At 45.2% G+C, this 26102-nt stretch overlaps 1 protein-coding gene across 24 annotated transcripts in view; it reads right to left on the reverse strand.

The window, feature by feature from the left end:
* Positions 1–26102, reverse strand: part of TCF7L2 (transcription factor 7 like 2) — a 217980-nt gene that overhangs the window by 12935 nt on the left and 178943 nt on the right. For 14 of the 24 annotated variants that reach the window (XM_055248973.2, XM_055248964.2, XM_055248895.2 and 11 more), the window contains 6 exons: positions 13447–13579; positions 10766–10868; positions 8705–8791; positions 3641–3766; positions 2881–3040; positions 2325–2432 (listed from right to left, as the gene is read on the reverse strand). In XM_055248973.2, coding sequence (XP_055104948.1) covers positions 2325–2432; positions 2881–3040; positions 3641–3766; positions 8705–8791; positions 10766–10868; positions 13447–13579 — 717 coding nt within the window. Of the gene's footprint in view, positions 1–2324; positions 2433–2880; positions 3041–3640; positions 3782–8704; positions 8792–10765; positions 10869–13446; positions 13580–26102 lie in introns of all 24 variants that reach the window. The other 10 variants (XM_055248877.2, XM_063617732.1, XM_055248827.2 and 7 more) reach the window with 2 other exon arrangements.

The raw sequence follows: 26102 nt of genomic DNA on the forward strand, positions 1-26102 counted from the left end.
GGAGTTCCCTTCTTATACCAAACCATCTTCCAAATTTAAAACTGAGCTAAAGTCATTTCGAGTGCCTCACAGCCCTTCTGAAACCCAGAAAGTATGTCACAAAAAGCCTCGAGCAATACTTTCTCTAAACGACTCCCAGGCAAGTCAAACACGGTATTCTTTTGAAGCTATCACAGTCTGCCTTGTACCTTTGTAGAGATTTCACCCTGCACAACTCCAGGGGGCACCATTCACATAGACCCCAGTGTAAATGACATACTCTAGAGTTGTGCAGTGCATGCCCTGCACAGCTGTACATGAAGGCCCTACTATGACCCAAAATGTCTATTGGGGATATGATCTCTATAGAGAAGCTGAATTCCGCTCTGTGGTATCATTCTAGATTACTCAAAGAATTGGGTCTGTAGCAGGTAGAAGCTCAAGATGAACTCTGAGAACTTCTGACCCGAAACCAGGAGAGCAGCTATCCTGAAATGATATGGTTGTGTACGTGGAGGCTATGGAGGCTGCCTGCTGCTGGAAATCTCCACCTCAGGGTCAGGTGGGGGTGAACAGCAAGCCTGTGGGAGAGCATTCACTTTCTCATCCTCTTCCTTTCAGCTCCAGAAGAAAGGCTTCCCCACTGCACACATGCTGGGGACAAACGGAAAGGTCCCAAGCAGTGGAGACCCCGTGCAAGCCCATCTGTCAGCAACAAGGGCTCTCAGCAGAGCACATGCGCCATCCGAGAGGTGCCAGCACTCCTTCCTGATTCAACTCCCAGGAGGAACACAGTCTCGTGCTGTCAGCTAAGGGGGCAGGGCCTCGAGAAAGATGGCCAGGGGCACCTCCCTTCTCCCTCATCTACAGGGCAAGCACAGGTTTAAAAGTATGAGAAGAAAGAGGAAGGAGGCCTGAAATCACTAATCAGAGCAGGCAGAAGCAGCTCTTCCTCGGGATCACATAGGCCCGCAGATGTTTGCGATTTCCTGGTGGATGCTAAGTTCTGAGGGAGTAAAGATATCCGACTTAACTCTGAATCCCTGTGATAACTTGTGCACAGTAACTGCACATTTCCCAGCATCTCCTGCAGTTAGGTTGGGTCACATGACTAGCTCTGGCCAATGGGTGATGGGAGTAAGTGACCCATGACACTTCCAGGCCAAGGCAGTTAAGAGCTGTGTGTCCCCAGCCCCTGCCACAGAAGGCTCAAAGGCCATGGTATGTTTCACTCAATTCAGTAACAATTTAACGACCTCAACCCCTATACGTCGAGCTGCTTCACTGCGGATGATGCCAGTGGAAGAGTCAAAAGTAACTGGAAAAGTAACCATCCACGGCTCCAAGACATCAACAGGAAGGGAACGAGAGGCCTGTGCTGGCCTTAAGACAAGTTTTGGTTTTCCCCTAAGAGTGGATGGTGAAATCCCTTCACAGAACCAAATGTCATGAAATAAAGTATCAGGCAAAACAAGAGGCATTTCATCCCGCGAGAGAGGAAAGCAAAGTTACTGGGCAAAATGCAGGATAACCAGCAATGGTGAGAAGTGACAGAAGTCTCCGGAAGATAGCGTGCTCATGGGAGGAGAGGAATCATGGAGTCACAACCACTGCAATTAGTAAAAACAATCACCCCATGGTGTTTCCTACAACCCAAGAGAGGACTAGGCAGATCCTACAGCCAACACAGAGCCAGGAACACACACACCACATAGCACACCTTTCCCTGCCCTTGCTGGGGCCAGAGTCCATTCATGCATCCTGCCAAGGGCTGACTTCCTCTGGCTGCTTTCAGGGATATTCCCATCATGCCCCTCTCAGGATGAAATAGGCTTCTAACTTCTACTGCACCATGGCACAAAGGAATAGTTTTGTTTTTCCTTCTTAAGGGTAAAGGGCCTGCTGAAAGGCCTGGGAGGAATTAAATTCTGTTCCTCCACACCTACTCGCTGGTCTTCCCTAGAAGGCCACACCACTGATCACTGCTAAGGAGCCTGAGGAACCTAATCCGGAACATAAGGTCCTCTGGGTGTATCCTAAGTGCCCTGCCTCCTCTAGGAAGCAGACAAGCACCAAATCGACCTCACTGGTCCTGAGCTGGAACACTGGGACTGCAGCCTCCTCTCTCCACCCTGAAGAATGACTGTGAGCTGATCCAACCATCCACACTGGAAGCCCCTCCCTGCAGTTTAGTGATCCAGGAAGATGCTACCAGTCCCCAAAGCGGGCAGATTGGATGGTCCTGAGGCCCACCCCAGTCAAGTGGCAGGTCCTGTTGTCTTTGTCCACATAGATGCACAACACAGCTCTACAGACTCTAATCCTAACAAAAATGATCCACCTACATAGTTATCCCGCGCGGACCAGCCGGGGTACAGTTGCATATGAAGCTGTCGCTCCTTCCGGGCCAGCTCGTAGTATTTTGCTTGCTCTTCTCTGGACAGTGCATGCCACTGGAGGGGACGTGGGGTACAGATGAGAAAGACATGAACAAAGAGAAAAGCATGAAAGTACATCACATGTTACACCAAGGTCAGGGAACAAATAATGCTGCTTTTTTGGGTGAGTCCATCCAGAAATGGTATAATCTGTACATACTGACTGTCGGCTGGGTCCTGGCACTAACAGGAATGTTTAGACAAAACTTGATTTGTTATCTATGTCACTCTGTCATTTGCTCACTCGCTCGGGTAGGGGAAGAGTATGGCTGTGGCTGTTCTGAACGCTGAGTGCAAAATAACTAGTCCTGACTCAGCGAAGGCCATTCGAGGATTCAGAATGTGGCTGAAGGGCAAGAATTCTCCAAAGAAATGGGGACAGAGACATTCTGCCACCTGACCTGCTGCACTCTGGTCCCTTACCACCCGCCCCCCGCTTCTCCCTGAGAAGGGCGTCACCTACCCTCCGCCCAAGGATCTGGTTGATGGCCGCGCTTTCTTTCAACGTGCACTCAGCTACGACCTTTGCTCTCATTTCCTTCATATACAACATGAATGCATTAAGAGGTTTCTTTATGTGGGGCTTCTTCTTTTCTTCTTCCTTTTTGGAGTCCTGATGCTTTCTGGAGATAGACAAAACAGACACAACCCAATAAACAAGGTCGTGGTCCAACTTCCTCCATGGCAGAGAGCGTATCTCCTTGTCTCATAACCCCCAAGCCTTGCAGTTTTGGATTAGAAAGCATGCTTTTAGTTCTTCTGCGCCCCGGAAAATGAAACGAAAATAGCTTGGGGAGGGGTTGGGGGAAGAGAGGGATTTTGCAATCACTTCCTCAAGTTTCACAAATATACAATTTTCCCAAGCCAGAGGGGAAAGCACATGGTTGCTGTCTTCACCTCAGCAGGGTTTTCTCCTGCTTGCAGAACAAAACTCCAAATGTTCAATGATCGGGTTAGGGGGCAGGGAAGTGGTTGCAAATCCCATGTATCCAAGCACACACACAAAAAACAGTTCTGTTCTAACCCGCAGTGGTACAGTGAGATTCTGCCACTGTGCACTCTCTCTCTCTTTGTAAGGGAGGGAAGAGCCCACACAGGCTGGGTATTGGCTACAGTCAAACCAAATGAGGCCAACCTTAGGCAGAAAGCCACCACCCAGCAGCTGCAACAGGCTTGCAGAACACCATGGCTACGAAGAAGGTGAGAAAAACAGCAACACTTACGAGCTATGGAGTGAGCCGACGTCACTCTGGGACGATTCCTGTTTGACTGTTGGTGTGACTATGGCCGGATGCGGAATGCCCGTCGTGTGTAGCGTATGATGTGGTGGGACCATATGGGGAGGGAACCTAGAAGACAGAAAGCTGTGTAAATCGTCAGAATCAAAATGAATGAATGAGGAGGGATGTGTACACACAATTAAAAAGAAAAAAAAAAAAAACAGCACGTAACACTCACATGAAAGCAACCCAAGGCATATGAAACCTGTCAGTATTAATTAGCGATAAATTAAACATAATGATTCTCATAATGTCATTAAAGCCAATCTCCCCCTTCATTATTGCTACTGACATAAGACATTATGATTTTTAACATCTTTAGCAAAAGACAAATTCAACTGACATACTTGGGCGGAAAAGTGGGCTTGGACTACCTGCCAGAAATTGCACGTCCACTTGTTTTTTGAGGCATTATTAGTGGCATCTAAGAAGACAATTTCCTAAGTCCTAATCAGCTCTAAAATGAAAGGTGAAATCTTTTGTTGTATATTGACAGCTAAATAAAATATTAACGTGGTTGAAATATACATACATTTTTGACAATGCTGTGCAAGCCTCATTAGGCCTCATCCTGTTGATGAAGTGCAATACAATTTTTATTTTTCTTTTGTGCTGTGTCCCATCATTTGACAGGAATGGGAGAGAGTGAGGCAGGAAGACAGGGAAAACTCAAATAGTTCCTATTTGGTTCATATCATAAGTCACGGACATTTTAAATAAGTTTGTATCCCTTTATGGAAAGATGCAAAAAAAAGGAAAAAAAAGGAAAGAAAAGGTGCACACACACACACACAAAATAAAGCTTTGATTCTGATTTGTATGCCCTTTCTCCTCTAAAATTTAGGATTCCTATATCACTTTTACTTTATATGTTGTCTGGGCATCATTAAGAAGTCTTCTAAATGATTATCAAAATTATAAATGAAAGATACAGTTTGTGTTTTCTCCTCTCATGCTGCTCATTTTTTGGACAGTTCTCTAAGACACATTTTAGGGCCTGAATTGGCATTTCCCAACCAAGTACATTAGCCAGGACAGTAAGAGCTAATTTTAGCCTACTCTTGGCCCAACTGCAGACTGACAACTGGATCAAACACCTTTCTCATTTTCTATTTTGCGTGGTGTCACCATGATTTGTACTGGGCTGGAAGACTCACCCCTCTTCAAGCAACATATCCTACTATAGAAAAAACAGTGAGGGACAGAAAGGGCAGAATCCCAAAAGAAAACAATATGGCAGCCTCCTGCTCCAACCTGGCAAGGTGATTCAAGTAAGCAGATGGGAAGCTGTTCAGATGAAGATCATGGCAACTGTTGCTTTCTTAGTAAGTCCAAACCAAAACAGTCCAAGATACCACCCAAGGAATAACAACCTGCTCTTTACAAAGCCAATTCCGGTGGGAACTAGAGGGCCTAATGAGGATCAATCACGACGATTCTTTCGAAAGGATTCTGTATGTATTTACAAAGTTTTTTCCAGAAGTGGGCTAGAGATAGTTTCCATTCAGCCAAAATAAGGTAACAAACAATTTGAAAAATAATAAAATGATTAAAGTACTAACTGAATCTAGACAGATCAACAGAGGAAGGAAAGTTAATGAACAATGCTGATTCTTGAAGAAGGCCCAAGACACAGTAGACATTTCACTCAAAAATCCCACCCTGACGTGGCCTCTCCTGCCACTGCCTTCACAAATTTAAGCCAGTAGTGAAGATTGCATGACATGATTTTAAAAATAACAACAATATAAGTCCTTCGAAAGTATCAAAAAAAAAAAAAAAGAAAGAAAGAAGGAAAATGTAAGGAAACAAACAAGCTAACAACCTTCATCCTCTTCCCCTCAAAATAATGTGAAAAACAAAAAAAGCAAAGGAGACACTTGGGAGACACTTGGGCTCCAAGTGACACCCTGTTCCTTCCCACTGCTCAAGGGCCTCAGAGGAAACAGAAGTTAAGAACATGTGTTCTTGGAAGCCCTTGGGTGAAGTGGTGGGTGGCAGCTTTTACTGTGAATTTTAAAGGCCTGACATTCCTCAAATACATATGTTCCCTTCCTGCGGAATGAGAATATGTGTACAGACGTGCGAGGGAGAGGGAGGGGGAGAGAGAAAAACACTGCGTGTGTGACTGTGTGTGTGTGTACGTGTGTGTACATACACCAAATACCACGGGAAGACACCACAATCTGAGTACATTTTGGGGTGCAGACAAACTTCCAATGCAGCCATGAAGAAGGCACATTTCTAAGTTCCCATACCTACACGTATATTCCCGTATCTGAAAAATGTTCAGCAAAGAAAGAGACCACATGTGTGAACGTGAATGTGGGCTGTATACACATACCTTCGCTTAAGAAATTCCTTTCTGCAGACAACTATTTCATGAAATGCAATAAACACCCTAAAAATTCTAAGCAGCTCATTATATACCCCCGTCTGCTTTCATGGCTCCAAGCCAGAATATAATGATGAACCTTAACTTGTTAAGAACAACTAATTTTTGTTTCTGGCTGTCTCAGGGGCTTCTCTCTTACTCACTCTCACTTTACTTCACTGTTGACACGTTTCTGTTAACCGGATGTCATCTGCCGGCCTTGATTTTATGCACAAGCAGTAGGATGCATTTTCCTGTGCAACAATCCTGCTTTGAGTTGCATTAGGTTTGTCATTATTCTCTCATTTTCCCCCTTGCACTTGTAACATTTCATCTCTTCCTGCCTTATTTTTTGTGAGCCACGGTGCACCCACATTATGGTTTATACATGATCTCGCTCCCTTTGAAGCCGGCAGATTTCAGAGCCAGCTCTCGTCAGGAGAAGAGCCTTGCACCAATTTAGCAGGCTGAGGGCCCGGAGCTCCAACATCTCAATCTAAAGGGGGTCACAGGGTGGCACAAGTGAGTGTCAGCAAGAGCTGTTTAATTGCCAATCTAGGCTTCTCCATGGTGTTTAAAGTATAATGACCCATCACTTAATTCTGAGAAGTCCTGGCCCCACTGCTGAATAGAATGAATATCAAAGGGTGTTCTGGAACAGGGCAAGCTGCCTACATTTGCTATAACTGCCATAAGTATAATAGACCAATACTTCTGTCGCCCCATTACCACAATAATGTATTTAATTTGCTGTATACGCTTTTTAACTAGCTATCTTTCATTTGGCCTACCTGGGGAATCGGCCGCCTCTCCCCCGCACCTTGAGGCCCTAACCTTTCTTCCTGACGTTCCCTTCCTTTCCTCCACCCCCCTGCTCACCTATAAATCATCGACTAACCTCCTAATGATGATTCAATCAATCAGCTTAACCCCAATCCCTATCCTACAATTACTCTACCACTGTTAACCTCCAGAATGCACCAAATAAACAAACATGAAAAATAACCAGGTGTAATATACAAATGCTGGGAAGGTGGGAAGATGAGCTGTGGACCATAAGCTGCTACACTAATAGAACTACATGTAGCCGTGGTCCCTGGGTGCTCTCCACCTGGGGGACCCCCTATTCATTCGCATGCTTTGAGAAGCTGTGATGACACTATTTAATAAGCATTACGTCTCCTCTTCTCTCTAGGCCAGAGAACACACGAGCGTTTTCCTACCTAACTAATACTGGCATGGATTTTGAAATTTTGATGATATATCGCAGGTAGAATATGGATCTTTTCAACTGTGATATCCACGGCATAGTTACTGATGCTAGATATGCCATGGTTTGTTTTTCTTAATGAATGTAACTCTCTATCACTGCTAAAATTACTGTTTTGTAAGTAGGAAAAGCAGCATCTTGACCTGTCTTTCCAGGCCCTTCTCTGGTCTTGGCTTCCCATGTTGGCCGCAGGGATTGGGGAAAGAAGCTGGGGACAGCACCCCTGCCACGTAACGCATGCTAATTTCATTATGTGCCATCATCAGAATGGGTTGGTGATTTCAGACCATCAGCAAAGTCTAAACCTCCACCGATTTAATTAACTTGACTGAAAATCAGATGAACAGAAAATAAAACTATCATTAGAAACAATTAGTGACTACTTAAACATACTGCTGCCAACCAGTTTGTAAATAAACTAGCAGTCACTGAAAAATTAGCCAGAATTAATCAGAGGGAGGAAAAGAAGAACATGGGGATAGCAGTGTATCTTGCAAATATGTTTCTATGCTGAAATATAAATATATATGAATGTACAGCACACACACACACACGATTTTTTGTTTTAACTTTCAAAGACTTAGAGCTACACAGACCACTATGATATACACCAGCCACGTGTGGCTATTGAATATTTGAAATGTGGCCAGTCTAAACTGAGAAGTGCTGTGTGTATAAGATACACATCAGATTTTGTACCAAAGCTCAGTATAAAAAAGAACATAACATCTTATTAATAGTTGTTGTCCAGGAATAGCATGTTAAAATGATAATATTTTGGCTATATTGCATTGAATAAAAACGTCATTAAAATAATTTTATCTTTTTTAAAAAAAAAAAAAAACCTTTTTTAAAAACACGGCTTCTACGAAATTTAAAATTCCCTCTGTGGCTCACACTATGTTTCTATTGGACAGTGCTACCTTTGAGGGGAGGAGGCGGATGCTTTCTTGTTGACTTGGAATCAGAGTCTGAGCTTTGAGAACACCAATAATCTTTTTTCGAACTCTTCTTGGTATAATAATAAAACTACCTTCACCGCTACCTTTCTTGCTGAGGACAGGACAACAGAGAAATGGCATTTTTAAAAGTTTCTGTCCTGTTTCTCCCTTGCCTTCTTAATTCTTTAAAATACATTGTTCAACTGAGTGACTCAAAAATTTTACCTAGAAAGACATCACTTACCTTGGAATTTCAGGGCAATTTTTCAGGATTTTCTGGGAGTACAGCCTAATGCCACACTGGCTTTACACTAATAGAACTACATGTAGCCGTGGTCCCTGGGTGGCTTGGTGGCCATCTAGAGAACTTCCTGAGAAGTCACACATGGCCTTGGATGAAGGCCCCAGTTCTTGGAACTCACCTGGACATGGAAGCATTGACGGTCAGAGCTGTGGGGTAGGGGTGTCTGAATCCTCCTGTCGTGATTGGGTACACTGGTTGACCTTGCCTACAAAGAAGGGGTACAAAGTAAGAGACTTGAAACAAGGGTGGGGGTGGGGACAAGAAAAAGAAGAAAAGGGAAAAGTTCTCTCTGCACAGTAAGCTTTATTCTCATTTGATCAGAACAAAAATCTTGGGGATTGTACAGCAAGGATCAAAGGGAAGAAACACAGAACAATTTGAATGCCATAAATCTGATAGGAATGGCTAATTAAATTTTATAACCTCTGCTTATGTCAATAGAGACCCTCTCCCCAAGCTGAAACTAGGTGTTTTGTTGTAATAATTAAAGGCGAAGTCTCGCTTGCTTTAATGGAGCCATCACACTAATTGAGGGCTACACATCCAAAGGAAAACAATAATGAATGTAAATTTATACCAAAATAAAGTACAGTGAATCAAAGGACTTCAGTTGCGCTTTGGGCCTCTTTCGGTATTTAGATCTCGGTGAGAAAACATTAAATTAACAGAGCTTAATTTGTAGCCTTTTGTCAAATTAACAAGTGTTGACAAGAGTTACCGGGGGGAGAGTCCCCAAGAAGAATTGTGGGTAACCAATAGACAATCACACCTCATTACAATAATTAAAAAATACAGCAACATGCAAAATAGCATCCTCATGAAAGACACACAACTTTTTCTGACAGAGGGTTGTCTGAGTTGGCTATTCCTTTTTATCTAGACTTCAAGTATCTCCCCATCAGCTGAATAGGGCAAATGATCACTGAGAACTATTCGAGGGATGGCCCCATCTATTTAGAAGAAATGGGTCACAAGCTCATGTTCATGTCTACCCTCCCAATAAAAATAAGAAGAGACAAAGAAACAGAAACTATACCCAGGGTTGGTATTTGGTACAGCTACTACATAATGCAATTTGTTGTTTATTAAAAAAAAAAAAAAAAGCATAGAATCTATCTAACTAGAGAAATATGGGTAGAATTGTGGAGTAAGCCACTCCAAAATTTTATCTTCCTTAAGGCTTTGAAAGGCCATCTTCCCTAAGATTCAAACCTGAGTTTTACCAGGATTTATTCCTTTTAGCATTCAATGTATTGTCCTGTGTTGTTCAGAGTACAGATCACTGATAAGGAGAAACATATCCACAGAAACAATCACGAAACACATATTACACACATGCTCATGCAAAAACACACATACACACCACCCGCCACAGTATGCTAATGCATCAAAGGCCTTCCTACTCTGAATTTAAAACACAGTTTTGTTTTTTTTTTAATTGCAAAAGACAGTCAAATAATCTGGGCACTGCCAAGAACTAGGATTGATGCTTACGAAGGCCCCACATGCTGCAGTGACAGTTCCAACTGCCCCATTCCCACCGTTCACAGTTAGGTAAAACATTCAACGTGCAAAGACTCTCAGAGAGACGCTGATTCAGTCCCATGGAGCTTCTCAACAGACAAAACTTTCCACTGTTGTTGTCAACCTTGGGAGTCATGTTCAGGATGAGGTGGGGGGTCCTGGAATCGTACAAGAACATGCCCTAATCCCAACCCTGGATTTCAAAACAAGGCAGTTCTTGTTCCTGCTTCTGTGCCCCAAAATATGTAACACCTAAAAGGGAGGACTCGACAGCCTCAACCCAACGACATGACTGCAGTTTGGGCAGCCAACAGCAGAAGGGTCATGATCAGCTTCACTGGGTGGAAGTTCCAGGAGTCTTCTGCAATTCCCAAAGGAACTTCAGGGCACCTCTGTCCACAGAGCCTTTGGGGACCACGGTCTCGGAATGCTAAGTGCCAGTAACCTAATCCACCCGAATGGCTGTGGATTTGCCTGTATTCCCACAGGACACCTCAGCAACACCTTTTCTGTGCCCTCCCACAGCCCCCTCCCCAACCCTGGCTTCTAACACACACACACACACACACACACACACACACACACACACACAGAATAAATAATAAACATGCCCATGTAAGAAACAAAAAGGAAATTAAAAAATGGAACTCCTTACTGTGGTACTAACCATCCTAGCGGATGGGGGATTTGTCCTACGGTGCCAGGCGATAGTGGGTAATACGGGGATATATCTGGAGGGTGCGGAGGCCGTGGGATTCCTGAGGGAAGAAGCAGCATTTTAGGCACAAAGGAGGGAGAGAAGGAAAGAGCAACCCGTTAGGGGATGGGAACAGGGAAAGGAGGAAGAGACGCATCTCTTCTGGAATCCTAGCACAAGGTTCATTCGTGATTATAAATCCTGAGTTGTTGGTAGGATTCATCTCATTTTCCCTCAGCCTCAGTTTGAAAAATTAGTTTATCTCCTTCTAAATGGACTGGTATACTGGGTAGACTCAGAATATGCCATCTTGGGTATTTCTGCCTCATGTGACTGGTGTGATTGTTTCAAGTTTAAAAGAAACAACATCAAAAAGGCTCGGCACCTGGTGGGGAATGAAGCAATGGTAATCCCTGTTGCTCTTAGAACACTGGCCCTTCGCCCTGCGGAGTTTCATGCCTTCCCTGCACAAGAGCTACTCCTCTGATTTCTAACACACTTTTTGAGCTGTGGCATTCGAAAGGTTATTACCCTTGCCTTCTTTCAAAAACGGTGACTCCTCTAAAATGTCTCCGCCTCTATTCGGATGAGCTGGAGAAACTGATCAAATGCCATTTGGCATCTTATCTAAGGCAGAATCAGAGCTGAACAGACAAGGAGGTGTTGGAGGCTTGTGTACTCCATTCCGGAACTTCATCCGCTAGAGGACAGAGTCGTCTGTGCGGATTAAGCCCACCTGCTGAATGGGCACCTTGTGCGTCGCAGGGGCTAAGAGCTTCACAAGGCACACATGAGTGGATTCTGCAAGTACGCGCCATCGCACACCTGCCAGTTCCACAGGAGCACATCCTGCAGTCGACTCTGACAGAGAGGAACTGATCTATGCCGTTGAAGTGGGAGGCAAAAGGCACAATACCACAGAATTAAAGCAGAGTAATGGAGGGAACGGGCTGCATGTTCGTGGATGAAAACGACTTCATTTTTTTAAAAATTCATTCAGGAAGCTTTTAATCTGTAAATTAAGTCTCCCTGGGTGACATTTTCATGCAGACATTGCTTTCTCTCTATTACAAAAACCAAACAGATTAGCTGGGCTTGGACCCTACACCGAGCCATTTGCACACTTGAAAGAATGTTCGCAGAGGAAAAGTAAACAGTCCACAGACGTTAATCATATGTTTTACGATAACCATTTAAAAGCTATTCCCTGTACTACCATTATTTAAATGAGACGTTGACGCTGCCATTCACTGGTGGAGCCTGGGGCCGGCTGGAGGAGGCCGCCAGGCATCCAAGCGCCAGGCTCAGTCCTGCACCAGCACAAAGGAGCTCAGAGACCAGTAAAACCCAGCTCATGTGTGGCTTTGCCTAACCAGGCAGCCTACCTACCCCAACACTACCAATCCCCTCTAACAAAGTGATGTGCGATCACCACTTTAAACCCATCCTTCCAATTACTGAGCTGGGAAGGGGAACTCCTACCAACACACTGGGTAGCCTGAAAGACACACACTAACCTTACCTGTTCTCCCAAGACCACCCCACCAGGAGCTGGGGCTGCCTGCCTGATTTAGATCTTGCTGGAGGAGAGCTACAAGTAACCCCACCTTCTCTCCCTCTCCCCTTTGGGAAAAAAGCAGTCAATGAACAACTGGGATAAAAAGGGGATGCTGAGCTGGGTGTGGTGGCTCATGCCTGTAATCCCAGCACTTTGGGAGGCCGAGGCGGTCAGGAGTTCGAGACCAGCCTGGTCAACATGGTGAAAACTCATCTCTCCTAAAAATACAAAAATTAGCCGGGTATGGTGGCACATGCCTGTAGTCCCAGCTACTTGGGAGGCTCAGGCAGGAGAATTGTTTAAAACTGGGAGGCAGCGGTTGCAGGGAGCCAAAATCGTGCCATGGCACTCCAGCCTGGATGACAGAGCAAGACTCTGTTTAAAAACAACAACAACAAAAAGACGTTGAAAAGCATGGCAACTTCTCTCAGACACCTATTGGTTGTTCTATGAAGAAATGAAGCACCCTGCCTGGGCTTCAGTATTCACATCTGTAAAATGGGTTCAACAATACCTAGAATATTGCAGGGGAAAAAGAACCTAAATAAATTAGCAAAGAAAATGCAGAATCCAGTGATGTGGCTTTTTGAGGCTGTACCAACAAGTCATTGTCAAGTAGTGACTGGAGCCTCTTAGCCCGTTGAAGGAGCCGAGGCCTGGAAAGCCATGCTGTCTCACCTTCCCAGGAAGCTGAGGAGGAACCCCAGAAACGCCTTCAATATGATTCCTGCATCCACATCTGCCTGAGGCTCTTAAGAGTTAAAAGCCACTCCTGAAACATACTGAGGACTCATAGCTGGGTTCCCAAGACAGCCCCTTCACGGGTACTGGAAGCCATAAAGAGATCTTTAACACTGCAAATGAACTTCTCCAAAGGGAGTGGAAAACCACTGCCACACCAGGCCTCAACCACCCCAAAGAGCTTCCTTTTCAACACCCAGAAAAGCAACAGGGGCCCCCCCACCACCTTTCCCCCCAAGTCCCCTACTGCTCTGCCCCTGGGGTTCCTATGGAGGCCTCAAAGGTTCCCCCAGAACCCCAGGACCAGCGCTCTACCTTGGCTCCCAAGCCCACAGCCTACCTGTTTTGGGGTCTACGTCAGCTGGTAAGTGTGGAGGTGGGTTTCCCGGCGTGAAGTGTTCATTGCTGTACGTGATAAGAGGCGTGAGGGGGTGGACATGGTGAGGGTGCTGCACCACTGGCACTTTGTTCGACTGTGGGGAGGAGAACAGAGAAAGACGCCGTCAAGCCGGTTCCAGCAGCCCAGGACTTCAGAACACTGGGCCCGTGGGTTCCCCTGACCACAGCCTCTCACCTGGATTTTCTAAGATGCACTCAACTCTGCCCGTCCCATACTCCCCCGAGTCCATGTGAAAATAATAGATAGTTGTAAGACAGCTCTCTGGGTGGGTCTGCTTTAGTTTTTATTTCCCCACTAAGCCTGGCTTTTAAAATACCTTCTCAATCCCTACTCCATTATGGAGCCCAAGAGTCTGCACTTTTCCCATTGGCAGGTGAGTCAGAAGTGGGGACTTCAATCTCCCATGCCTACTGCGTTTCCGCATGTAGTGGGGACCTCCTACCCCAAGGCTCCACCTCCAGGAGGCAGGCAGGCTGCACAGGGGACCATCTAGGAAAACCACCACTTACAAGAAACCGGCAGGGCCCAAATCCCACCCAGCCAGCCTCCTTAGCCACCCCCATGACAGCTCCTATCCTCTCTCTGCCCTTAGAAACAGCGGGCATGTTACAATCCTTCACAGACAGCATGGATGCAAAACCCCACTCACAGTTTGGGTGGGAGTGTGAACTTTACCAGAAAGCTCTAAACTGCCTGGCAAGCACCTGCATATTTTATGCAGATTACAGCAGCCCTGATTCATTAGGAATTTCCTTAGAAAGTCATCCGGGAACGCTAATACATTAACTGGATGATGATGAATTGGGCTAATAAAAGGTATGCATTTTAGAAATGGGCAGTTCTAGAAAACAAAGTACAGGCATTTTTGTGTTTGGGAAGGGTGGGTCAGTGGAGAGAAGCAGAGGGCAGGGTGGGGGGAAGAAAAGCATTTTAAAAATGTTTCTAGTTGCTATGCCCAGGCTTTCCCAAATTATTCTCCTCCTCCTTCCCCCACCTCCCGCTCAGTCCACCCCTCCCCACTCCACTACGCTGTGCTATAACTTAGCCCAGCAAGATCACAAAGAAAAAATTAAGCTGAAACAAGCGAACTACTGGGCCATTTACTGAGAGTAATCCAATTGCAAAAAACCCTATTCCCCATAGAGGATTTTCACTAAAATCCTACAACAGGGACATTTAACCAGATTAGGTACCAGCGAAGATAAAGAGGCAAGTATTAGATGATGAATGGATTAGAGTCAAGTTTCATTTCAGAACGTGTCTTCATTTCCTTTTATTACTTTTAGGAAGGCACAACTTGCATTAACATCAAGGAAAAGGAATTGCATTAAAAGAAAAGAACGAGGGTTCTAGTGCTGCCCACTAGCGCCTGTTGAGTTCAGGGATCACTAAGCAGTTAGTTCTCTTTACTATTTCTCTTCTTGTCCTTTTTTTAAAAAAAAAAAAAAAAATGGGTGAGGAAGGAATGTAATATAAGAACAGCATTTCTTACCACAGGTAATTGAGGGGAAAGTGTCTTTTAAAAAGTGCTTTTAACTTTTTTGTGGTTATGTGTGGAAAGAAAAATAAGGCCTTCTCTCTAGATGCCCCAGAAAAAAACTACAGAAAAAGAAGTCAACGTTTCCAACAGCCTGGTTTACCAATTCCTGTGTATAACTGGACTCTTGGAGAAAGGGGCTAGCAGGTTGCTTACAGGAGCTTTGTGTTATATGCTACCATTCTGCATCAAAGCAAGTAAGTTAAAAGCCACCAAAGCAGACCGAGCTTTGGAAACCAGCAACACTTCCATAGAAGGGGCAGCCATGAAGGGCGGGGCAGCCATGAAGGGCCGGGCAGGCCATGGCCAGGGTGAAGGGCTGCTGCCCACGGCCAGTGCTGGCACCTCATGGACAGGCACTAAGGATTCCTTAAGACTAAGATTTGCTCAGGACAACTTGAGAAATAAGGAACAAGGAAGCTCCCACTGTGTGCTGAGGTGGAGAGGGAAAAGAGAAAAGGAGAGGAAGGGAGGGAAAGAGACAGACACGGACAAAGTGGAGACCGTTAGGAGGCAAGGCAAATGACTGTTGCTGCCTTCCGGAAGTTTTCTCTTTGGTTGGAAAGATACATACCCGCTGACATGAAAGAAAGCAGACCAGCTCCAGACAGTTTAAAGTGAGTGTGGAAAAACACCAGGGCCAGTGGGGAGAACCACCCATAGCCCAGAGAAGGGAAGATGATTACTAAGGGGTGGAAGGACTGATCAAGTGCCATGGGAGCAGGACCACCATCAGCCATGAGAAGCAGCACATGGGAGGAGAAAGGGCTAGTGGTGGGCATCAGAACCAGCAGCAGTCAGCCCCGAGTCAAGCATCTCCCAGGATGCTTTTCACTCATTCAGATTCCCCAATCCCAGGAAATCTCTCAGTAGGCCCTGATTCATTCACAGGGGGTCTGGGCTCAGGACCCAAGCATCTTGGGCCTGCTTGCTGGGTGCTGTGTGTGGTTCTTGTGTTCAGCCATGAGGACCACACGCACACAGGCAAGCACAGAGGTAAAGGGCCATGGGTTCTGATCATGAATCAAGTCCTAGTTCTTAAGGAACCCAGGAAAAGGCTTAGCACAGAACCTAGCACATGATAAGTTTGTTATTCATTATCTATTACAGTGGTTTATTATTAATGTTATTTTTATTGTTAGGAAGAAGCTGTCCAATGACATGATCCGTCTACAGTAAAGAAGCACAAATCCCACAGCCATCTTCTAAGCAGGATTAAGGGGAGATGTGGGGAAAACCCTCTTTCTCTACTTTACAATAAAAGAGGAAGATAGCGTTTGGGCAATAATGAAATTAACTGAGTTAAGTCTCCATCTTCTTAGATATACATATGAAGGCAATTCCAACAAAAGGTGGAGCCCTGTGTTCTGGCTACCAACACCTCTCCCGGTATTATTTTGCACACCTGAGCCTAGCCAACTAGTTTTTTCCTGTTCACTCAAAACTATATCATGGGGGTGGGGGGGGTGGGGGAGGGTGGTGGGGGCAGCAGGGAACTGGAAGTTTTAGGTACTGCCTGGCTTTAGGGGAAAAAAATGGGACCTGTACTAGGACTAGCCTTACTCCCTTCTGACCTCAACTGCATGCCAGGCAGGTCCCTGCGAAAGAATAGAACTTCCTCTCTGTCCAAGCTCATGGGTTCCCTTGCAAGAGAGGAGAACTCTGTGGTCATACCTGCCAAAACCAGGGACTAATTGCCACTCCATCCAACCTGCCTCTACCTGGAATCCTCTATGATGGAAGGATTTTCTTCTTGCAGATGCCTATGTCTCTCCGGCCTCAGACCCCAGAACCCTTTCTTCCTACATCACACGATGCCCATTGCTGGGGGTGTGTGTGCACCCTTCTTGGTCGCACTATACCTAAGTTCCTTAGGGACAAGGACTATGTTTTCTAGAACTTTGTGTCCTCCCAAGTGCCCAGTCTGTGGAATGGAGAGCACATTCTCCTAAACTGCAGAAGAACCACCAAATTGCAACTGCAAGCATTCAAAGGGAAAGACAAAGCCAATCACAGATTAACTTCAAGTAAACGGCGGTGCTCTTTAAATGTAGTCTCCTTAGAATCACAGAACAGAGCTTAGTGGTCCTTCTGGACCATCCAGTTCAATACGCTTGCAGACGCTATCTCAATTACAACTGTGCCTTTAAAAGTGTTTTAGGGGCAACTGGCATTGCACACAGTGATTCAAGAACTGAATTCAAGGAAGAGCCGAGTTTTAATTCTTCCTCACCAGGTTGGCTGTTCGACCTCTCTCCAGACTTCCTTTCTGTCTCTGTCAACTCTGGATGAGAATCGTGTCTACCTCGCAGGGTTGTGAAAACTGAATGAGAACTTGCAAGTAAAGCATTTAGCACAGTGACAGGCACAAGCTAAATGTGCAATACAAAGATGCTTTGAAAATGCAATCTGATGAATACAAATGATGACGCAGTTCACTGTCCCTCTAGCCTCTTCTGATTTAATTCACGGAACAGGGGGGATACACAGCCACGATTCCACTCCTGATTTCAAAGGTAAGGATGTTTGTTTATGGGGCAAGATCATTCTAGATGATTAGTGGCACTCTCCTCAGGCACATACCCTTCTTCAAAATGTGGTATTTAATTAATCCATATATTTTAATATCTCTTGTGAGAAAAGTCATCACTTTACTATGCCAATAAATGAGATTGCCACAGAGGAGCTGAAAGTTAAAGAAAAAAAAAAAGGTAGGTAGAGATGATCATGGTCCCTTCCAGATCAGGGCAAGGGCCTTTAAGTAAGAGCTGTCATAAAGGAAACACAAAAGAATCCAAATAGAAAAATGCCCCTTGGACGGTTCTCCTTCTCTTTGAACACCTCCCACTTCTCTAATGAGGTCTTTAAGAATTGTGTTCAAAACCGCACCACCCTAAGAAAATTTAGATATGAAAAGTAACTTGGTTGCAACATAGAAAACCTTCCAGAAATGTACTCATGGCAACTAAATTAGCAGCAACTATCCATGCTGGGGGTGCTGGTGGGCTCATTAGCCTGCAGTACTTATTCTCTCCCTCTTTTATCTCTTTATAAACAGAGCCCAATGTGCAAGGGAAACAGCTCAACGTAAGGCCAGGTTCCTTTTCGGGAACTATTTCACCTAAATACATCTTCAAAACTACGTGGGGATACAAAATCATTACAGCCAGTGACAGCAAACCAATGTTCAAGGTCATGGTAGTGATGGTCAAGGAGAGCTGTGTGAAGAGCCTGCGTTGCTGTACTGAACTCTGAAAACATGATGACAACGGACTCTCCAAGCCACAGAAACAGCAAACACTCACATACGAATAACTCACATAATTTCAAAACTGTTATACCACAGCTGCCGAAGTCACACCACCACCATCAGCTTAGAACAACTTTTCTAGATGAAATGAGGGTAGGATGGGGACTGACCAGCTGCTACCCCTGAAGCACTACCATCCACACCAGCACAGCTCACGGTGGCCACCGTTTAATGGTGCCTTGGGCTCTGTGTCTGTGTGCCTCTGTGCTGAGTGCATGACATGCTTTATTCTAGGACATCCTCACAACAAGCCTATGAAGTAGTCGGCATTTGTTATCAGTTCCACGCAGCAGGTAAAGACATTTTTTTTTCCAGGTTACATGCCTTGAGAGAGTGGTGTTTCTAAGCTTTGCAGCCTCACCTGCCTGCCTCCACCACCCCACTTCTACACTCTCCCAGTCTGCAGAAACTGGCATTACTGGGATGGCATTAATTGCTGTGTTCATCTAGTGAGATGCACCCAATGAGATCAGCCCGGGCCAACCTTCCCATTGGATACAGCTGCTTCAGGACTTTCGGTGGGATCTGTCCTCAAACTCCCACCTACCAATCACTGCATCCTAGACCATTTTCAGCAAATATTGCCCCTAAACCCCAAATTAGGAGGACCTCAGTGTTCCCTGCCTTAGCCACAATGCCACAGGGCATTGAGTATTTTTAGCAGGGATTTTTACATATTTGGCTGATTATGGGAAGACTGGGGATGGAAGGGGTAAAGACATTTAATAGGATGTTTCTGCTTCTCAAATACAAACATGCAGTATCTCAGCCCGGCAGGATTCAGATGATAAGAACACTTTATGTGGTCAGTTCTGGGCTGACAAGAAACTAAAGAAAAAGTCCACTAAAAAACCAAACCATTAAATGAAGTAAACAATGTGTATTTAAAAGGAACCAAAATCCTCATCTGACTTTAAATTATTCAGGGCTTTATGCTTTCTACCTGGAGAAATCGCTCTTTCGCAAAGCCAAGCTTTCCTCTGTCTGGTTCCTTAGGCTCCACGGGTTTTGAGCATTGAATAGTTAAATCATAAAGAAAAGGTCCTTTAACAGCCCTCAAGGCACACAAAGCCCTTCCACCCAAAGTATTCATCGTATTCATCGACTACAGTGGGGGGGAATGGGGAGGGGGAGGCGCCCCTGTGGCTGACCTTTGACCTTTCAAGAACCCTTAAGCATAGCGCTCTGCAACTTGGCCATGCCACCCTCATCGCCAAGCGCCCACACACCCATCCAGATGCTGTTCCTCATTTGGAACATGGCAAGTGAAAGATTGATTAAGGCACTTCTAAGATCCCTCTGCTTAGTCCCCCTCTCACCCCGACCCCACAAGCCTCTATAACTGTGGGCAACCTAGAGGGAATGAAAGCTTGCCATTCACCTCCGCAACCTATTAATCAACAGACACTGAAAACAAATAGAGCCGTTGCTGGCCCTGGTGTCTCCCTTGGCCCTCCTCTTCAATACGCCCCTATTGCTGCCTCTTTCTGCAGTAGCAAAATGGGGCCAGAAAGTGCCTTTAGGAGCTCTGCACAATAAAACTAAAGCAACAGAGGAGCATTTGTCAGCCTTTTCCCCTCCTCAGGGTGGGCATGGAAGGTCTTTGGGGGTCTTCACTTACCAGCCCTCCCAGGGGCTGAAATCAGCATCAGGAAGGGACACCATTCACTCCAGGTTTACATTTAAAAATTGGTTTATAGTCCACCTCTATGCATTTTTCCAGATGCCATTTACAATGGCTGCAGCAAGACCAATGGCAACCATTAAAACGTTAATAAAAGTTTCCCATCACCGAAGATGTGGCAAGTTGGGGAAGAGGACAGGTTGGGGACACAATGAAGGAAGGACTGTTTCTTATCCATCAACTACCCTTTGGCAACTCAACTAGTCCTGTTTTTCCAGCCTGTGAGGGTGGTGAACAGTCAGTTAAGGTAACACTCCTGTCCCCAACAGCCTATGACCCCAGCAGTTAGCAACCATTTCTGCTGGTGGGATGGCCACAGGAGACACGGCCAGTGCAACCTAGGCCTAGGCCTGCATGGACAGTCCCATCCCAACCCAGCAGGCCAACACTTGCTTTTGCATCCTGCAAACCTCTTATATATACACAGAATAACACCAGCAGTCATGACTTCCTCCTGTGGCCCCAGGTGGGTAGGCTTCCTCAGAGCATTTTACCCTGGCCTGTGCCCCTCTCCCCTCGCAGCTAGCCAGAACCCATCCAGCGCCGTGGCCAGGGTCCTTTCTTAGTTGAATGTTGCTCCTTTCTGTCTAAGGCCTTGCTCCCAGCTAATGGTGGATTGTTTCCCGGGACAAGACTTCTATCGATAGCTACAGCACTGCCTGTTGGAAATAATAAATAAAAGACAGAAGGTTTCACAGGGTTGAGTTTTACTTGGAGAAACAAGGTGGTAAGAGAAAAGAGATCTGCCTGTGAGATGCAGAAAAGCAAAGCCCACCCTGCCAGCCACAGTACACAGCCTGCATCCTCTGGCCGGGCTGCTGCAGAACCTACCCCCGCCGGCTGCAGTTAGAGCGTCTCCAACCCCTGAGAGCCTCCCAGAAAGGGTGCTGCTTATTTGTTTTGTAAATTATCAATAGCTGGCTTTTATTTCTCTCTCTCTGCCTCTCTGGAATCAAATCCATTTAGACAGCAAGAAGAGGAAGAGAGACGATTCTCCCTGCCGTCTGTGAAATTTTGCCGACTCATAGTTTCTCATGGATTCACGCAGGCATTAAAATTCTTCTTGCTGGGAAATGACGGAACAGAGCAAGCAGGGAGAGGAGAAACGTGCAGTCAGTTTTCATCCAAATTCTCTCACACACATGCAGATACCTAGAACTAACTCGATCACTTCAAGTCCTTGACCTTTTTTGGGGTGGCCCTTTCTATATTATACCCCCCCAGCTGGTCACACACCAAACAGACTGCCAAACATGAAGGGTCTAGAGGACCAAGCTCAGCTCTTCTTAAAGACCTTTTCTCAATCCTCAAAAGGAGGATGGAAGGGCTGGGGGGTTAGAGGTGGTGGGTGGGCTGGAGGTGTTGGGATGGAGGAATAAAGGAACATTCGAACCTGGAAAATAAAGATGTGTACCAGCTGCTTGGCTTTGTGAAAACCGCAGCCAAGGCCCGACCCAGCAAAGCTGTGCATTCACAGGCTCTTGAACAATTACTTCCAGTTAAGTTCATTAAACATAATTTATTTCCACTCATTCTCATTTATTTTCCAATTAAAAAGAAAACATCCCATTGTGCCTCCCCCAGCCAACCTTTAAAACACTTGCAAGCTTACGTCTTAGCCCACCCGGTCCAGGCTCGCCCCTGATCAGCAAGTTTCCAGGGTTTTCTTCCTGCCTGCCTCTGCCTCCCTCCGGCAGCGTCACAAAATTCTCAACCTGGAGGTCAGCGAGGGAGTGCGACAGGCACAACGGGGCCCTCTGTCCTAATCCTCCACCAGGTCTCAGGGATGAAGAACCAGCCACTTCACCCCTAAGTAATTTCCCAGGAATTTGCAACCTCCACCCTCCCGCCAAATATTTCTCTACTACTTGGGTATTAAATGATTAGCGTTAACATAATCAATCTTGTTAAGTGCCCGAGTTTGCAGAGAATGTTTGGGAATTGGGTAAGAGAGTACAGCTGTTTCTAGGAGAGCAGATCTTCAAAATCGAGCCAGAAATAAACCGAACCTATCCCAAATGAAGAAATCCAAAAGCTCAAATTCAAAACAACTTTTAACAAATAATAATGATTTCCAGACCACCCCCTCGCCACCAAACACAATAACCCCAAATCTAGGGATTCCTAAATATAATGGAAAGGAAATCACCAATTTTGATTTAGAGTAAATTTTAAGAGCATAATGGTTATCACATCCTGGGGAATTAAAGAAAGAAGTAGTGAACAAAATCTGACATCAACTTTCTAATTTATTTACAAGGAACAGCTGCATAAAAAGGTCTTTTGTTTTTCTTGTATACCCTGTGCCTAACTTTCGAATCTCAGTCTGCATTTGAAAATCATGCCTACTCCATGGAGTCTGAGAAAAGCTCAAGAAACAGCTGTTTCCTTCGCTGATCAGGTAAATTTTCTCCCTAGAAAAAGGAGGTAAGCCAAGAAGAACAAACGTTTCCACTCATGTGGCTCAACAAACACAAATGCTCAAACTCTGTGATTCAGCAAAGACCAACAAAAAGGAAGACGAACACAAAGGCAGAACTGCATCGTTCCGTTCTATCCTGCCTTGTTAGTATCCCAAACATGGGCATCCTTTAACGGGCATCTACAGCCAGAATAAATGACACGCGTGAAAATGACACAGAGTCACCATGGGACAAGGAGGGCAAACACAATTGCTGCTCCCTCTGATCTCCAGCTGATGTGTTGCAAGTTTAAGGTAACAAGGGAGTGACCCAGGCAAAGTTGAATTTTTTCAAAAATCCTCAAATGTGTGCAGAAGTATGTAATCTGGAGGGCATGTCAGGATTTCATCACATTCCAAAATACTGCAGAAGGAAAGAATTCTATTACACAGCTCAGCCAGGTCCCCAACAACCCCAAACCACAAAGGGGAGGTTTCCCTAAGAATACAAGGTTTCCGGCTCTGCTGCTTCCAGAAAATGCCCATGCAGCAGCCTGTTGTGACAATACAGAGATCATAATATCTGTATCACTGGAGTCGGGAATTTACATTTTCAAAGGAACTCCCTTCTCATAAGACATCAAGAATAGTGGTTTACTCTCACCAAAGCCAACAGGACCACTATGAAGTAACGCAGGTAATTTGAGTAAACTAGGGTCTAGAACCTAACATGGGAGACTGTATTGGGTGTGATATTTGCAGTAACACAACGTACACATTTACAACACAGCCTCCACTATCTTCCCCACCATTCCTGACAGTTTACACAATCCTAGATTGAACCAAAAAGTTGCACACAGCTAGAAAGGAAAACCAAGATTTACACCCATCATTATTTTACGCTCAACTAGAGAACTATCTATGATCTTGTGTTTTAATATGACACACAGAATTTAATTCATGATGTTGAAAATATAAACATAAGTCTATGGTATATTTCATTCCTTCTCACCCCAAAATTGGATCGAAGAGCTTATCGACCACTGCAGATTATTCTGTTTGGTCATACAATAACACCACAAATAACAAAAGTAATTAAGGAATTGCCTCCAAATTCAAGAGAGTACCCTTAGAGCTTGTGGCAAAAGATAATCACTCCGGCTGGGCACGGTGGCTCACGCCTCTAATCCCAGCACTTTGGGAGACCGAGATGGGCGGATCACCTGAGGTCAGGAGTTCAAGACCAGCCTGGCCAACGTGGTGAAACCCCGTCTCTACTAAAAATAAAAAATTAGCTGGGCATGGTGGCGGGTGCCTGTAATACCAGCTACTCGGGAGGCTGAGGCAGGGGAATTGCTTGAACCCGGGAGGTGGAGGTTGCAGTGAGCAGAGATCTCGCCATTGCACTCCAGCCTGGGTAACAAGAGTGAAACTCCGTCTCAAAAAATAATAATAATAATTTTTAAAAAAAGATATCACCACACAGTTGAAGAGAGTATAATGGACCCTAAATCCCAAATTCATATTGCAAAAGGACCTTCTCCCTAATCATTAACAGCACAATGAGCTGTCATCAGGCTCTTGCTCGTGTTTCCAAAACACATTTTATATTAAGTTTACAAAACATACCACAAGCAAGACCACAGCCCTAAAAAGCCAGCATGTAAATCTGGAGATTGACAACTAAAGACGGAGCAACAGAAAGTTAGCATTAAATATGAAACCAAAATACACAGTTTACACAGCCCTGCTACTGTTAAAGCCTTATCACTCAAAACTTTCAAGCTTTGAAAGTTTGCTCCTCTATGAGGCAATGTCATTTTTCCTTCTCTCTCTTCCGACGGAGCCCACCCTGGTGGGTGAAGAAAACAATTATTCGTTAGAAGAAATTCCAAACCGTACCACCCCTTCCCAGATTCCAGCTCACCCGTACTTGGGGAACAGGGTCTGCCTTACCATAGAAGTGTAAGAACTGTGATGAAAGTCAGACTTCTCTCCTCCCCATCTTTTTTTAACCCTTTCTCCCCCTCCCCAAAAAACTGCTGTGAAAAGGACTCAAAGAAAGGGCATAGCTTGAGTTGACCATTTATTCTTGTTTTGTTTTTTCCTTCCCATGATCTAAATTAAGGGGGGGAAAAAAGCGTAGGTTTAATGGTCAATACCATAAACACAGACACAAACATACACACATCCCCCCATACACACACCCCATACACACACCACACACCCCACTACTCACCCAGCAATTCAAATTGAGGTGCCAACCGCCCAACTGCTGGAACAGAGAGACCCCGGAGGCCACTGCGCCTCCCTTACCACTCAGATCTTCCATTCCCACTAAAATTGTATCCCTAGGGTACATAACAGCCTTGGTTTTCCCTCTCTCCACCTCTAAAAAAACTTTCTCTGTACCTTCGAGATGGGACTGGGCCAGTTTTTTTTCCTCCTCCCTTTCTGCTTTTCTCACTTTTCTTTTTCCTCCCAGCTTCCCCTCCCTTTAAACCTTTCCCTTAAACAACTGAAAAAAAGCATCTAAAAAGATCGAAATGGCTCCAGATTCCTGGCCAAGTAGGCTCAAAATGCTCAAAGTTGTCACTCATATTGCCTAGAATTATTTTGTTAATCCTTCCCCCTGCACACACATCCCTAAAAAAATCTTAAAAATAAAAAACAAAAAAATCCACTAATGATCGAGAGTTCAGCTGGTTGCAGATTTAATTTTTAAAAAAAAATTTAAAAACTCCCTTTACTTTCTAATCTTTGCCACTACAGAATCCATGAAGGAAGGGGGAAGGTCCATGTTCCCCAGCCAGCTCAGGGCACCTCAGCAAAGTCCCCTCCCTCACCCGTTACCTTGGGCAGCAGGGACAGAGCTGCCGCTAAGAGTAGCAAAGAAATTACGGTCAGCCATGAGGGAAAATGATCAACCGAGTGCAGGAGGCAGGCACTTTATCTGCAAGATTGTCAAATCCCTCAAAACAAATTTCTTAGGGAGAGGGCTGCGAAGGGAGAGGGGAGGGAGGAGGAAAGGATATTTTCTTGTCACAGTGACACGGAAGTGACACTTTGCAGGGCCTTGCCTGCCCTGTATACACCCTCTCTTCCTTCCAGAGTAACAGAATGTGCCTGAAAGATTCTCAACTGACCTCCCTGGAAGCAGAAGAAACGAAGCTTCCTGGGCTCACTAGTATTCCAATAGTCAGAATGCTAACTCGCTTTTTTGACTGTTGAGTTTTGTGAGCTTTCCCCAGGAATAGAGAGAGAGAAAGACAGAGAGAGAGAGAAGGAAGGGAAATGGCAGAGGGATGCAAAGGCTAGAGCTGAATTCCACAAACCCGACTTACTTTTCCTGGGGCTCTTATGGGATCCAGGGCCGGGTACATTTGTGTGGGTTTAACTTAACTTGAGTTGAGACACTCAGACATCACAGGCCAGAAATCGTCCTCTTTTACATGAAGGAGGGGAGTGTGGGAGGGTGGCTGCTCACGGAGGGATTACAGACAGAAAAAGTTGCAGGGGACAAAACTCATCCAGAACGCTTTTCCAGTCTTTTCCCACCCCAAGTGTTAAACCATTTCACCCTCTTCAAAAGCAAACACACAACTCCGATTTGCATGCAGGTAAGAAAACACCCCTGCTGCCACATGGGATCCTGAACTTGTGT

The sequence above is a fragment of the Symphalangus syndactylus genome, chromosome 2, assembly GCF_028878055.3.
Source record: "Symphalangus syndactylus isolate Jambi chromosome 2, NHGRI_mSymSyn1-v2.1_pri, whole genome shotgun sequence".
NCBI lineage: Eukaryota > Metazoa > Chordata > Mammalia > Primates > Hylobatidae > Symphalangus > Symphalangus syndactylus.